This window comes from Drosophila pseudoobscura, chromosome 3, assembly GCF_009870125.1.
Source record: "Drosophila pseudoobscura strain MV-25-SWS-2005 chromosome 3, UCI_Dpse_MV25, whole genome shotgun sequence".
Taxonomy (NCBI): domain Eukaryota; kingdom Metazoa; phylum Arthropoda; class Insecta; order Diptera; family Drosophilidae; genus Drosophila; species Drosophila pseudoobscura.
Genome location: NC_046680.1, coordinates 16,717,393 through 16,730,007, shown reverse-complemented (window position 1 = coordinate 16,730,007; position 12,615 = coordinate 16,717,393). Strand labels below are relative to the sequence as shown.

At 43.2% G+C, this 12,615-nt stretch overlaps 4 protein-coding genes across 6 annotated transcripts; 3 read left to right on the top strand and 1 right to left on the bottom strand.

Moving 5' to 3' along the window:
• Positions 1-1,166: 1,166 nt before the first annotated feature.
• On the bottom strand, positions 1,167-2,089 carry LOC26534449 (uncharacterized). Of its 2 annotated transcripts, none has more exons than XM_015184845.2 (4): positions 1,952-2,089; positions 1,801-1,871; positions 1,571-1,724; positions 1,167-1,509 (listed from the first exon to the last, which is right to left on the bottom strand). In XM_015184845.2, exons 1-4 carry the CDS (start codon positions 2,034-2,036, stop codon positions 1,415-1,417), a joined length of 405 nt encoding a protein of 134 aa, XP_015040331.2. In that variant the 5' UTR covers positions 2,037-2,089; the 3' UTR covers positions 1,167-1,414. The 2 variants fall into 2 exon arrangements, with proteins under 2 accessions (XP_015040331.2, XP_015040332.2); XM_015184846.2 differs by having other exon boundaries at positions 1,780-1,871; positions 1,952-2,083.
• A 5,644-nt stretch (positions 2,090-7,733) lies between these two features.
• LOC117183695 (uncharacterized) lies at positions 7,734-8,527 on the top strand. Its single transcript, XM_033378488.1, has 4 exons — positions 7,734-7,927; positions 7,994-8,088; positions 8,149-8,293; positions 8,350-8,527. The coding sequence occupies exons 1-4, from the start codon at positions 7,831-7,833 to the stop codon at positions 8,418-8,420; spliced, it is 408 nt and encodes a 135-aa protein (XP_033234379.1). The 5' UTR covers positions 7,734-7,830; the 3' UTR covers positions 8,421-8,527.
• Positions 8,528-8,710: 183 nt separating this feature from the next.
• LOC117183696 (uncharacterized) lies at positions 8,711-9,477 on the top strand. Its single transcript, XM_033378489.1, has 4 exons — positions 8,711-8,859; positions 8,926-9,020; positions 9,081-9,225; positions 9,282-9,477. Exons 1-4 carry the CDS (start codon positions 8,766-8,768, stop codon positions 9,350-9,352), a joined length of 405 nt encoding a protein of 134 aa, XP_033234380.1. The 5' UTR covers positions 8,711-8,765; the 3' UTR covers positions 9,353-9,477.
• A 320-nt stretch (positions 9,478-9,797) lies between these two features.
• On the top strand, positions 9,798-10,782 carry LOC26532865 (uncharacterized). 2 transcript variants are annotated; one of them, XM_033378487.1, is made up of 4 exons: positions 9,798-9,947; positions 10,029-10,123; positions 10,183-10,339; positions 10,398-10,782. In XM_033378487.1, the coding sequence occupies exons 1-4, from the start codon at positions 9,896-9,898 to the stop codon at positions 10,454-10,456; spliced, it is 363 nt and encodes a 120-aa protein (XP_033234378.1). In that variant the 5' UTR covers positions 9,798-9,895; the 3' UTR covers positions 10,457-10,782. The 2 variants fall into 2 exon arrangements, with proteins under 2 accessions (XP_033234378.1, XP_033234376.1); XM_033378485.1 differs by having other exon boundaries at positions 9,801-9,966.
• The last annotated feature ends 1,833 nt before the right edge of the window (positions 10,783-12,615 follow it).

The following is a 12,615-nucleotide window of genomic DNA, read 5'->3' as shown; positions in this document are numbered from 1 at the left end:
ACTTGGGAGGCTTGAGAGGTTCTACCAACAGTCAAAATTAATTTTTAAGTTGTCCGTCATTTTGTGATATATTTTGCATGGTTCGTCAGGGTCTTTCTCAAGTTTTGCATGCGCTTTTAATAGCCTAAGCCAATTATAAAGTTATCCTAAAAAAAGGATAGCGGTACCAGAAACTAACTGAAAACTGGGACCCAGCCCGAGGACCGACGACTGTAAGTACTGCACGTAATTCAATCCCGGAAGTTCAGTTGCCTCCGGCCTGGAGGCCTCCCTCTAACCTGAGTCCGATTCGATCTTTTTTTGTGTAGGTGGGGTGCGTGGTTGGGGTTCCAGTTTGAGCCAAACTATTCTGGGCTGGTTGTCAGGTGGAACTCTAATTAGACTCTACAATTTTCATGGTACGAGGGAAATTGGCGTTTTCGGTTTCCTCTATATTTTTTTGTTGTATTTTTTGCATATTTTACCATAATTTGCGGCTCTTGTTTGTCTGGCATTCGTCCTCCTCGCACACCACACACAAATTGCGAATGAATTGGAAACTTTGGAAACTAACGGCAATTAAAGTATTTTCTCCAGCGAAAACCCCAACCAAGCCCAACCCGAAAGCGAACACGAACCCCAAGACGAACCAGAACCCCCCAAAAACATGGACTATTTGGCTGACTGTGCGTGTAATTATAATTTTCTTTAAGTCGGTTTGTTCAAACTTTTCTTTATGTCAAACTTGTGCCCTCCCCCTCTTTCGTTCTGCTGCCTGTCTATATCTGTTTGCAACCACAAATAATTTTGTGGAAAAGTTTCCTCCGTCCCTTTCCTTTGCCTCTCCTTCGCCTTTTTCTTACTTTTTTCCATGTTGTTGGTAATTATGCTCTTTGTGAGACGCAAGCAAACTTTGGGGGCAACATTGTCTGAGTGTATTAGTTGTAATGTGCTGCGCTTGGCCCGAAGGAAACGAACAAGTTGCCAAACTTATGACAAAAAAAACGATGGCAACAGGAGGCAAGACACGGACAGGGTTCCAGGCACAGGTTAAGGCATCCGAAAAAGGTCCCGAGACTGTTTATATTTTGAGGCTCACCTTTCGGTCCGGGCCAGATCCTTTCGCTAGAGAATATGTCTTATTAGCAGAGCGGCAGAGCCAGCCAGCCAATGGCAAAACTTTCAAATGATTTCCATTCATCAAAAGTTCGGCTACAAATTTTCAGCTAATCATGTTAATGATGAATGGAAGTACAACTTTATCAACTGATTTTCCCCACACAATAGCCCCGGCTTTGGCCCCGGCCCGGGCATTTTGCAAGTATTTTATACAATTACTTAAGCATTTTCGGTAACGGAAATGTTTGGTATTTGATGAAACTGTTTTCTTATTAACATAGCCCCCATACTTATGGGGACTTATCCGTGGTGGGATTTATCCACCATATTCTTTGAGTATCTCCAATGAGGTATTGTTGCTCACATGGTTGAAGTAGGAAAAGGCAAGAAACATCCAAAGCGCAGAGTAAACTGTGAAAAATATCAAAAAATAAAACGGATTGGTTATTGAATTGAATTATATTTTTCGTACCTATCAGAAACGTTAAAACTAAAACGTGGCCGATTTTTGTTAATATTTTGATTCTACCCCAAAGTTCAGTTAACGCATCGATTCGCCAAACGAATAGGTGGATACAAGCGAGGGGTATAGCGAGGGTGCCCGCCAGCACCAGTGTTGGATATTCCTGAATTATTACCAATATTAAAAAAATCGTTAGATCATTCATTGCAAATCGTTACCAGGCTGATCCAGTAACCCACATATATGGCAACGCCGTTCAATAGTATAAGTGCAAGGAATACGAAAACATCGAATAGACTTAGATGCCAAACTATAGTGGAATTGGAAGTATTAACAGTATAGTATAGTACAGTAAAGTATAGTACCATCATTAGTTGCGAAATATCTTACCGTATCGAAGGAAGGCTATAAGAAGTATGTCGCCCAATACAGCTGCTATAATGTATATGGTTTGTCTTTCACATTTCCAACTCATCCTAGAGAATTTCAGACATTCAACTGATGCTAAACTCAAAGGAACTGTGCTCTTATTCCCACCTCATAGAGCTGCCTGTCCGAATACACATATTCATCGAATTATTAACCCTAATGAGTGCCATTCATAATGCTGGAAAAGAAATGAAAACGAATTTTAGTTGTTTGCGGCACTTAACACCAGCTCACGACTTTCCCATTTCGTCTAATGGCCAGCCAGACATACATATGACTGAAGTTGGAGCTGCAGCTGGAACTGGTGCTGGTGCTGGGGGCCAGGTTTCGGCAAACGGCGTCTGCATGTTTTTCCATTGTGCCGTATGAAATGGCATTTTATTGGATTACTTAATCAACTATGTGTCGGGAGGGGGAACGGGAAAAGCAGGTAACGAGATACGTAAATTGAGTGGGAAGTTGACTCCCGCGAGGAGTTGGAAAAAGGAATGCGGTGTAACAATATACTCGTATCCAAGGCAAACCAGAAAGTTGGCTAATTTGATTAAATACTTGCTCTTACTTTACTGATTACTGAATTTGCAGTAAGCATATACTTTAGTCAACATTCTCCCACTTTCAGACATTCCATTGATACAGAGCTAATTCAAATGCAGGCCCTTGAACATCCTTGAGAGGGTCTTCTCCTAGTCGGGGGCTGCCTATGCAAAGCAGGAGCTGCCGAATGCGAAATGTGTTTTCACTTTTGTACGTTTATCAGACGGGTGTCGCGTTGACTGGTTTTCTGGCTGGCTGGCTGGCTGGCTGGCTGGCTGGCAAGCGCCACAAGCAGACATGGTGTTCGTAACACAACTGCAATATGGCCAACGGCAACGAATAGCTGCTAGTACGAGAAGCGGCAGTGTAAAGCAGAAAAGGACCCGGGGCCAATTCACGACTCGCATATTGAAAACAAAAACTGCAGTCAGAAACAGAGCTGGGGCTGGGACTGGGACTGGACTGAAGACAGCAACACGTGATGCGGGGGAATTTCGATTGTGCTGATGGCTGAACAGTGGAGACGGGGATGTAGGGACGTGCGGATGTGGAGCGAGTGAAGCAGCTGCCCCAAAGAGCTGGTTGCTGTCGCCCTACAACCCGGTCCAGCTCCAGCTCCAGCTCTAGCTCTGGGTCCAGCCAATGCCTTGATGTGAAGTGAAGTGAAAATGAAAACAAAGTTTAACAAACCGTGGCTAACGAGCTACATTATTAAAACTTGAAAAATGCATAAATTTTCCAGAGACGAACACCCGCCCCGCCGCATATTATAATAGTATAATGCATATCCTGGCATCCAGGCATTTGAAAGTTATTGACACCTTCTCCCACATCCACATTACTCGCTTACCGCCATGTAGATGCTCGTGACTTGATCGTGAGCCCTGCTCAAAAGAGAAACTCCTCCTGCTCCAGCTACAGCCCAGCTCAAGCTGCTCCACACATGTACAAGGTGTTGCAATGCCTCCTCATGATGCACGATCTGCTCAGAGACAGAGACAGACCTTACCTAACCCAACAGCAACAGCAACTGCAACTCTGAATGGAGCGTAATCCGAGTGGAGTTCGAGACTTGCCTGCCAAGTGATTTTGCGCATATTAGTTGCCCATTAGGCGCCCAGCATTGTCAGCTGTGGTCTGGACAGTCCGACGGACAGTGAAAATCGCATTAAAATTCAGTTGGTGTTAAATATTACAAGCGCCCCCTACGCCAAAGGCGAAAAGGTTTCTTTTCGCGTTGATTTGGTGCTGCCAGTCAGGTCGTCCGTCAGGCGGTTATAGCCCGCAGCCAGACGCCGTCACAGTCCAGGGAGGATTGGAGGATTGGAGCGGGGGGAGGCCTAGACGGGATCGAGTGTGCAGCTGAGTCGCTTGTGAAATGTTATGGCAACGTGATATGTTAATCATTCAGCCAAAGTCGTGTTTGGTCATATGGATGCGGATGTGGATGTGGATAAACACTTGTTAGGTCACCAACTCCCTGCAGCTGGAGAACCTACTTCTTGGGCTGTGTGACGTCCTCATCATGTGCATTTGATGATTTACAGCACTGCTGTTGCTTGGGGTTAAATTAGCTGGGAATTATGGGCCAGAGTAAGCTCTAAATCTATCGCACTCTAATCGGGTCCTAACTGCCAGGCTCTCGAGCGGAGACGGCCCACATTTGAGGCGCTCTCAGAGCATAAAGTGCAATTATAGCGGTGCACAGAGAGAGCGATGAACAGAGCCATGAAATACCAACACCCGACAGCTGTAAACAACAATTTGTTGGCCCGACCATAACCGCATCCACATGGACAGCTTAAAAACCCCCAGCCGAGGCAGCGCGGAAAACGTGCAGCAAACACAAAACACAAAACCCAAAATGCCAATAACTTGCCACAGAGATCCCCGATCCGAGAGAGCTTATAAAAAAGTTATTTAAAACGCCAACGGAGCCAAGTCGGGTCGGGCCTGGCCGTTGCCGGTGCCGGTGCCGGGTCCAGGCCAATCCAATCCAACAATGGCAAATGATGATGAGACGTCCAAGTCCGAGTCCAGAGTCGTTTCAGGTTAAACGTTAAACGTTTTGGCAGACGCGCAAAAACTTAGACACAGCAGAGACCTGAAGATGAAAAGTTGAATGAAAATACCCCGTACAAACGGAGACAGATAGAAAGACAGACCGACACAGAGACAGACACCCATAGCCAGGAAAGTGCAGAAGAACCGAACGTAATGAGCAAATTTATGGTCAATTGATAATTTAGTGGCATTCGGTATCATCAATTATGGTACTGGATAGCTGGCTGCCTGGTTGGATGGCAAAGAATAAGTGGCCCAGACCGAAGACCGACAGAGGTCCAACTCGATCTGGGGCTGCTTGCTGACTCCCTGGCTAAAGATGAGGCATTGTTATGGGGACCAATGAGGCACAAATTTTGCTAAATGTTTCGGTATTCCCTACGCAGAAGTTTCTGCTTTTATTCGAGAACGAGCTTCCTGCTCCCCCACACGCACGCCGATGAAATATGATTGTGTTGGCATCATCAAGAGCCGTAGCTATATTTTATATAATTCCTTCGAATGTCAAATGCGAGGAAAGGGCACTCGAATTGGGTCAAAGTTTCGGTGGAAATGCCCATCCAAGTATAAGTACATCCATCTTGGCTTTGTTGTCTAGGCCCTTGCCTCACAATTTAAGTCGCTAATTGAACGCTTGGTCTGACACATGGAATAAATCACACAATTTCCAGCTTGCACCTTGCATACCAGACTCCGACTCGGACTCTTGCTGCACGTCGCCATGTTTATGCCAATAATGTGCCATAAACTATAGGAAGGAGCCGCAGCCAGAGCAGAGGGTCCTCTCTGCTTCGATCTGCCGCACAATGGAGTGCACATGGAGTCCAAAAATGGCCAAACGAAGCGTCGCTGCATGACTGCTGGAGCTGGAGGAGCGGCTTCCTCTGATAAACTTTATGACATTGGAGGGAAGTGGAAGTGCAGCCACTTTGTCAGCAGCCATCCCACAGTGCTGCCAGCACTGGCTCTCTTCTTTCCCTTTCTTTCTGGTGTATGGAGTACGGCGCTAAAGTTTAAGCATGGCCCGAACTTTACGCACAACTTGCACACATAATTTACCTCGTCCCCGGACCGAACTGAACCGACCCGTACTGCACTCCACTCCACTCTGCGTAATTATTGGCCAGGAGCTGGAGCTGGCGATTCGGATACGAGTACGGATACGGGTCCGGGATGGGTTATATGTGAGTGCATTAGAGGCGACCACAAATTGTTTGGTTTGGTTTGGTTTGGTTTAGCGCAAATTGTAGTCATAACTTCTTCGCGAGCTGCGCCAACTGGGAGCTGTTGCCCCAGCCAACGAGCATCAGACATCGGACTTATTGTACGAGTATGATGCTCAAATGAACCTCGTTTTAACGTCCCAGCATCGGTTTTAAAGTCAGACATTAAGGAAAGGTTAACTCGGCTTGAACCCATCTCCATTATTCCGCTATTTGATCAAGGTTGTGAAATAATTTCAATCTTTAACCGGGTTCCGCATCTACTCAAAGTCTATCAAATAATTGCCTAACATTTTTAAGAAAATATTAACTTGTAGAGCTAGAGGGCTGATTTAAAGTATAACAATTTAGTAAGAAATCATTTGCCCATGAATATTGCATTGCAACACAAATGCGATTCGCCCAACCAAATGGCTCCCGCCACACTGTGGACGGTAATCGCTTGTGCTGCAAGTGCCACAAATCCCACATCAATCAAATCTCTCGCTGAGGCGAAATGGAACCTCCTGGCTCAAATAACCGCTAACCGGAGCGGCGTATGCACACAAATACAAATTATAGCGGCCATTAATCGGCCAATTGCACCAGAGGCTCGCGTTTGATTCTGACTATTTAGGAGAAACTTACAGTGGGAAGAATCAAAAGAGCAAAAGAACGGAAGGATTGTAAATATTCCTTTAATTATCTTCAATTCCGAGGAATTTGTACATTGTTTGAGGTTCTAACTTGTTTACTAAATCAGTGAGCGGAAAAGTAATACTGCAACTTATTAAATGTTACTCTTTTTAAATATATTCAACTAATTTTAATTAAAGGAAAATATGTTTAATTTGGATTTGATATATTTTTAAAAAACTCCTCTCTTAGTATTGATATTTCTGAATCCATATTGGCGTAGTTTTGTTGCCAGTTTTCTGCATCTTTTTGCCACTGTGCGCAGTTGGCATGTGTCCTTTAAAGCTGGATTTGCATGCAGCATATACTGTTATGCCATACCCAACGCCTTCATACCACTAACACATATACAGAGAGCACCTGAGCGAGTTGCAACGAAGAACTTTGACTGGGGGGAGAATGTCTTTTGCTGGTGGGGATGGGGGTCAGGCTGGGACAAACTTGGGGGAGGCCAGTAGAATGTGTCCCTTGCCCTCTACATTGATTTTGTATTTCCAAGGAAGCAGCGCGGAAACTTGTTAGTGCGGCATCCGCTTCAGCCCCACACCCTCTATACACATAAATTGCTTTGCATGCAATTTTCCACGAGCCTCACCTCCCCTGAAACACTATGAATATATGTATAGACAAGAGTTGGAGTCAGAACCATAGGCGGAGCTACGCCCAGAGACCGGGCTCGGTCCCGGGCTCCTGCCATTGCACTGGCACATTGCAATGTAATTAGTTTTACATTTCTATAAAGTCGGCAAACGTATAATTGTGGAAAATGGCATTTCTAGTTAATTAATAGCCTTTTCTCTACCGCTGCCGCTGCCAATAGTCCACATAGTAGAACCCCATCTGATTCCGAAGGACACCCTTTCTGCACATTTTTTATACCCCTCCGTTCTTGCAGTCAACAAAAAAGTTCAGCAGCTTTTTCCCCCTAGCCTGTTGTCAACCTTTTTGAAAGTTTCTCCCGAATTGCTTGCAAATTTAATTAAAACGTTAGTATTTTTGTACCCGAGCTGATGTGAGGGAGAATATCATATGAAAGAAACAGTGTTGCACTGTTGGACGGGGGACACGCTGCAGGTTTGCCACAAGCTGTTGATTCAATTAAAAACATTTTTCATTCTCATATGCGAATATTCACCTGTTTTTGTGGCCATCATTTAATTTTTGCGCAATCAGTTGCTGATTACGGAATATATATTGAAACAGCCTAAAACGCAGCCTAATTGCATTGTAATTCAGATAATACTTTGGGAAATGTATTCGATATCTCATCCTCTTTACATACTTTGTCAGGTTACAAATTTGCTTAGTGATATTTATTTTTTTATAAGTCGGTAAATCAAAATGGTCTGCGGAGACGCAAGAACTAGGGCTGCGGCGGTCGGAGTATTTGCCATAATATTCGTAATTGTCCTTTTACTTTTGAGTGCATTTTATACTGGTTAGAAAATAATCTTCATATGCGAATGCATCGTTTAACCTATTTATATCCCGTGCTATACCTTAGGAGAGATCGAAAGAGACTGGGCCTACTACCTTCAAGCAGTTCTCTGGTTTCTGATTGTTCCAACCGCCGTTGCTCTGCTGATTGGGCTCTATTATGCAAGTAAATGCCTGTGCCATCATATGACATCACTAATTTCGTTCTTATTTCCTATACAGGAAAATAGTTTTATTGTGATGGTATGGCTAATTGTGGCTTCTGTGATCGGAGTCATTTTGACCATTTTGCACATCATAGCTCTAACGCAACTAATTGACGATAAGGATATTATTATCAATTCGATTTTTTTTATCATCCACATCGGTAAGCCTGCAGTCAATTTCATTTACAGGACCTGACGGAGTAACTGTCTCTTACAGTTTTTTTTGCGTGTTGTGTTTGGTTTCCATATAAATTCTATAGCACGATCTCTGACTCTGACCCTTACTAGACCGCGGCCATTACATAGTGAATGTGATAAGGACTCGTACTTTATAATAAGTACAAAAATTGTTGATTTTCGAACTTAATAAATCTTGAAGTTGGCGCACCGAGTAATTTTTCATTCTCATATGCAAAAACAGGTGAATTGTTTTTGTGGCCATCATTTAATTTTTGCGCAATCAGTTGCTGATTACGGAATATATATTGAAACAACCTAAAACGCAGCCTACTTGCATTGTAATTCAGATAATACTTTGGGAAATGTATTCGATATCTCATCCTCTTTACATACTTTGTCAAATTTACAAATTTGCTTAGTGATATTTATTTTTTTATAAGTCGGTAAATCAAAATGGTCTGCGGAGACGCAAGAACTAGGGCTGCGGCGGTCGGAGTAATTGCAATAATAATCGCAATTGTCAATTTAATTTTGCAACTTATTAATAGTAAGTAAATAATCTTCATATACGAATGCATCGTGTAACCTATGTATATCCCGTGCTATACCATAGGAGAGTTCATAAGAAGCTGGTACTTCTACCTTCGAACGGGGATCTGGATTCTGATTGGTCTAACCGCGGTTGCACTGCTGATTGGGATCTATTATGCAAGTACATGCCTGTGCCATCGTATGACATCACTAATTTCGTTCTTATTTCCTATACAGGAAAATAGTGTTATTGTGATGGTATGGCTAATTGTGGCTTCTGTGAACGGAGTCATTTTGGCCATTTTCTACAACATTACTCTAGCGCACTTGATTGAGGATATCGATATTATTGTGGTTTCGATTTTTTTTATCATTCACATCGGTAAGCCTAGAGTCAATTTCATTTACAGGACCTGACGGAGTAACTTTCTCTTACAGTTTTTTTTGTGTGTTGTGTTTGGTTTCCATATAAATACTATAGCACGATCTCTAACTCTGACCCTTACTAGACCGCGGCCATTACATAGTGAATGTGATAAGGACTCGTACTTTAATAAGTATAAAAATTGTTGATTTTCGAACTTAATAAATCTTGAAGTTGGCGCACCGAGTAATTTGGATTTGCGGAACATGATTTAAGGTGCGGGGCGTAATTTCGTTGTTACATCCCATATACTTGTAGGAGAAGTCTTTTTTCGTGCTAATATCGTTGTAGCTTTCACATTGGAAGGAATTCGGCAGTCGTATTGCTAACTATCATCATGATCAGTAAGCCTGGATTCCATTTCGTATGTTGTCTGATAGATCAACTTTCTGTTGCAGCAATTTTAGGATTTTGCATTTGCATTCCTGCCAAATACGTTTGGACGATGATTTAGGTCGTAAATATCGGCCGTCATTATCAATATAATTCTGTGAGTTCAATAAATCCTATAGTTTTCTTAATATCCAAACACCGACGTCTTTACGTTCCATGTCAGTTTTATGACAGCTATCCGAAAAAATCCCAACTCCGGAATGTGTTTGTCGGTGGATGTCGGTGGCCAGAGTAAATGCTATGCGATCGCAATATGTGCATTCTTTTATGGATTATTGGATATTTCGGTAAAGAGCTACTGTCTCGGTAATAAAATATTTCCGAACGTTAGTGCCCATAACACCATTCTGCTCCATTTTTTTTCATAGTCAATGCCGAATCCGAACCATTTATAATCATTGGACTCTCGGCTTGGCTTCCGATTCTTTTAGCCGCCAGTATCCTGTTATTGGGCGCCTGCCAGGCAAGTACCAGGGCCACTCGGCCACCCAGGATTTCTCCACTAAATGTTTTCCCCATTAGGAGAGTCGTATGCTGGTGCAGATGTCGATCGTGGTGGCTGTGTGTGGTGGTTGCTTATGGATAATTTCGAGCATAGGGATGCTCATTAATACATTGGCGCAAAAAGATATTTTAATTGAAACAGTGATGCAAACTATTTCCCTTTTACTTTTCATCGGTTTGTAGGCTAATCCGAAAACATTTTCGGCTCAGTAACTCAGAGCATTCTCTTTCAGGTCTGATCGGGTTTCTCGTATATTTTCCATATAGGTATTTGAAGGAACTGGAAAGATAAGCTCAACAAAAAACTGCTTTTTTTGGTTAATTTGGAATAAGTCACAATACCTCGGAGTTATCCAAATGGCAATGGTAAAATTTGCATAAAATAACAATAGACGACAACAAATCAAATGCGAATAGACAGACACAGACACAGACCCAGGCTTCGGCTTCGCCCTCGGCGGTGGCACCCTGTAGTAAGGCAGCCGCAAATAGAAAGTGAAAATCAAATACGAAATGCTACCGTTTATTTTTGTATTTTGTATTTTCCCCCATTTTCGTACTGTGTTTATTTGTCGAGCGCCTAATTTAAATAAACATTTATTTGTACAAAGGCCTTAATACGTTGGGCAAATGACTTCCTGAATTGAACCGAAAGCGGCGCAAAAGCCGACCAAATACTGTCTGCAGCCAGGCCAAATTGCATAATCGGTGGAACAAATGCAGCGGATTATGAAATCCTTCGCTCAAAAGGCTGCCAGGCAGCCGCTCCGAGCACGAGCAGAATGGCGGAGGTTAGCGGAGTGGAGTCTGGGGGACTGGATGCCGACCTGGCAACAACCTGTCGCATATTTAAACCGATTAACGGCACGATTCCAGTCGCCGGTTGCCAGCCGTGGCATAGAAATGGAAATTGAAATGCTTGTGGCAGTGCCAACACTCTCCGGCTTGCTGTTGTTCCTCTGCCACTAAATCGCATGGATGCGGAGTGGTCCCAACATGGCCAAGTATGATGTGCACTGGTATCTGGACGGTGTCCTTTATCTAAAGGCCCCCCAAGATCTGATCTTTACATGAGAAAATAACAGTTACCAGACAATCTGCATCTCTATCTAATATCAAAGTCTTTCATTGGGATCTTATTACAATGAACCCCTCTTGACAACTGCAGTGTATACTGCATTCGGTCCTACTGTCTGTAGTTTTTCTTATACGAGTATAGTTTTAGTTGAATTTTCGTCGGAACGGCGGGCGGGGTTGGGGGGAAAATTCGTGTCTCTGGCGCCGCAACAGAATTGAAAACGTTTGTAAATACTTTCCAAGCATTTGCAGCAATTGAACAAATACAAAACAGCCCGGGCAGCCGTTGCAGTTGGAAAATTGTGAAAAAATAAAATAATATATTGTGGCACAATGCTGGTATAAGGCTCAAAATTTCCATTGTTGGCTGTGAATTTCTTGCCCTGACCTATAAATAAAGTTGGCAGCCCAACAACGGTTTGCCCAGAAATGGCAAACAGCGCAAACTGTGCAATAAAAGCGTATAATGTGAATATAACAACCGCGAAGCCTGATTTCCGATTGGGCTTTGAGTATCTTTTCCCTTTTCCCCATTGCTTTTCCTTTGGGCCGAGCTTGCCAGCAGATTGACTCTTGACCTTAGCAGATTGGGATCAATTTTGTCATTGCTTTGGGTCGAGATTTGTTCGTAATTGTGGCAGCAAAAAATGCCTAAAATGCCTGTCTAAAAAATGCCATAAAAAACACTCGACTATCTAACATTTATTGGTACTTTTAATATCTATAAATAACATTAAATCTTTCCTCTCGCAGCGGACGCTCCTCAAGTCCTGTCAGAGCCAGAGCCAAACAAATCACCTTTCCCAGAAATAACTTAATTTTTCAGAACGATCGTAGCTCATACTCGTCATATAGGAACTAATTTACAAACTGACGCTAAACGGATTGGATCGGATGGAACCAATCGATTGCAACCCAGACAAAAACTCTCTCAACTTCTTACTTAGGAATCTTATCTCTTCTCCGCCTGATGCCCGAAACAGCCGGCGAATGCGATTCTTAAATGCCTTTCAATGCACCCTAGTTATCCGAGGAATTTTCATCCGCTTTCCATGCTCTACTAGCTTTTCTAACTGCCTGCCCAGACAGGATCTTTTGCGGTTGAAACTGTACAATCCCGGAAAAGCCGCAGAATGCCCTGTCTGCTGCTTTGAGCTGGATGGATTCTGGAAACATTTCCCAGTTTCTGGCCATCTATAACGTTTAAATGACAAAAGATTTTATCTGCTCCGATTACAGAATTTAAAGCAGGAACACTGTCACCTTAAATGCAATAGACGATGCCTTGGATGGGTGGCAAGCGGCACATGGCAGGGCAGATACGAATGGATGGACACCTGAGAGCAGCTCGAACCACTAGAATGGCTGCTGTGG

Excerpts from the sequence above, each read along its gene's own strand:
- LOC26534449 (XM_015184846.2), bottom strand. The coding sequence starts at position 2,036 with ATGAGTTGGAAATGTGAAAGACAAACCATATACATTATAGCAGCTGTA. Across the intron at positions 1,872-1,951 it reads TATAGCCTTCCTTCGATACG|TTTGGCATCTAAGTCTATTC; the intron begins GTAAGATATTTC and ends ATTCCACTATAG. Across the intron at positions 1,510-1,570 it reads AGTTTTAACGTTTCTGATAG|TTTACTCTGCGCTTTGGATG; the intron begins GTACGAAAAATA and ends TATTTTTCACAG.
- LOC117183695 (XM_033378488.1), top strand. The coding sequence starts at position 7,831 with ATGGTCTGCGGAGACGCAAGAACTAGGGCTGCGGCGGTCGGAGTATTT. Across the intron at positions 8,089-8,148 it reads TGCTGATTGGGCTCTATTAT|GAAAATAGTTTTATTGTGAT; the intron begins GCAAGTAAATGC and ends TTTCCTATACAG. Across the intron at positions 8,294-8,349 it reads TTTTTTTATCATCCACATCG|TTTTTTTTGCGTGTTGTGTT; the intron begins GTAAGCCTGCAG and ends TGTCTCTTACAG.
- LOC117183696 (XM_033378489.1), top strand. The coding sequence starts at position 8,766 with ATGGTCTGCGGAGACGCAAGAACTAGGGCTGCGGCGGTCGGAGTAATT. Across the intron at positions 9,021-9,080 it reads TGCTGATTGGGATCTATTAT|GAAAATAGTGTTATTGTGAT; the intron begins GCAAGTACATGC and ends TTTCCTATACAG. Across the intron at positions 9,226-9,281 it reads TTTTTTTATCATTCACATCG|TTTTTTTTGTGTGTTGTGTT; the intron begins GTAAGCCTAGAG and ends TTTCTCTTACAG.
- LOC26532865 (XM_033378485.1), top strand. The coding sequence starts at position 9,828 with ATGACAGCTATCCGAAAAAATCCCAACTCCGGAATGTGTTTGTCGGTG. Across the intron at positions 10,124-10,182 it reads TGTTATTGGGCGCCTGCCAG|GAGAGTCGTATGCTGGTGCA; the intron begins GCAAGTACCAGG and ends TTTCCCCATTAG. Across the intron at positions 10,340-10,397 it reads TTCCCTTTTACTTTTCATCG|GTCTGATCGGGTTTCTCGTA; the intron begins GTTTGTAGGCTA and ends ATTCTCTTTCAG.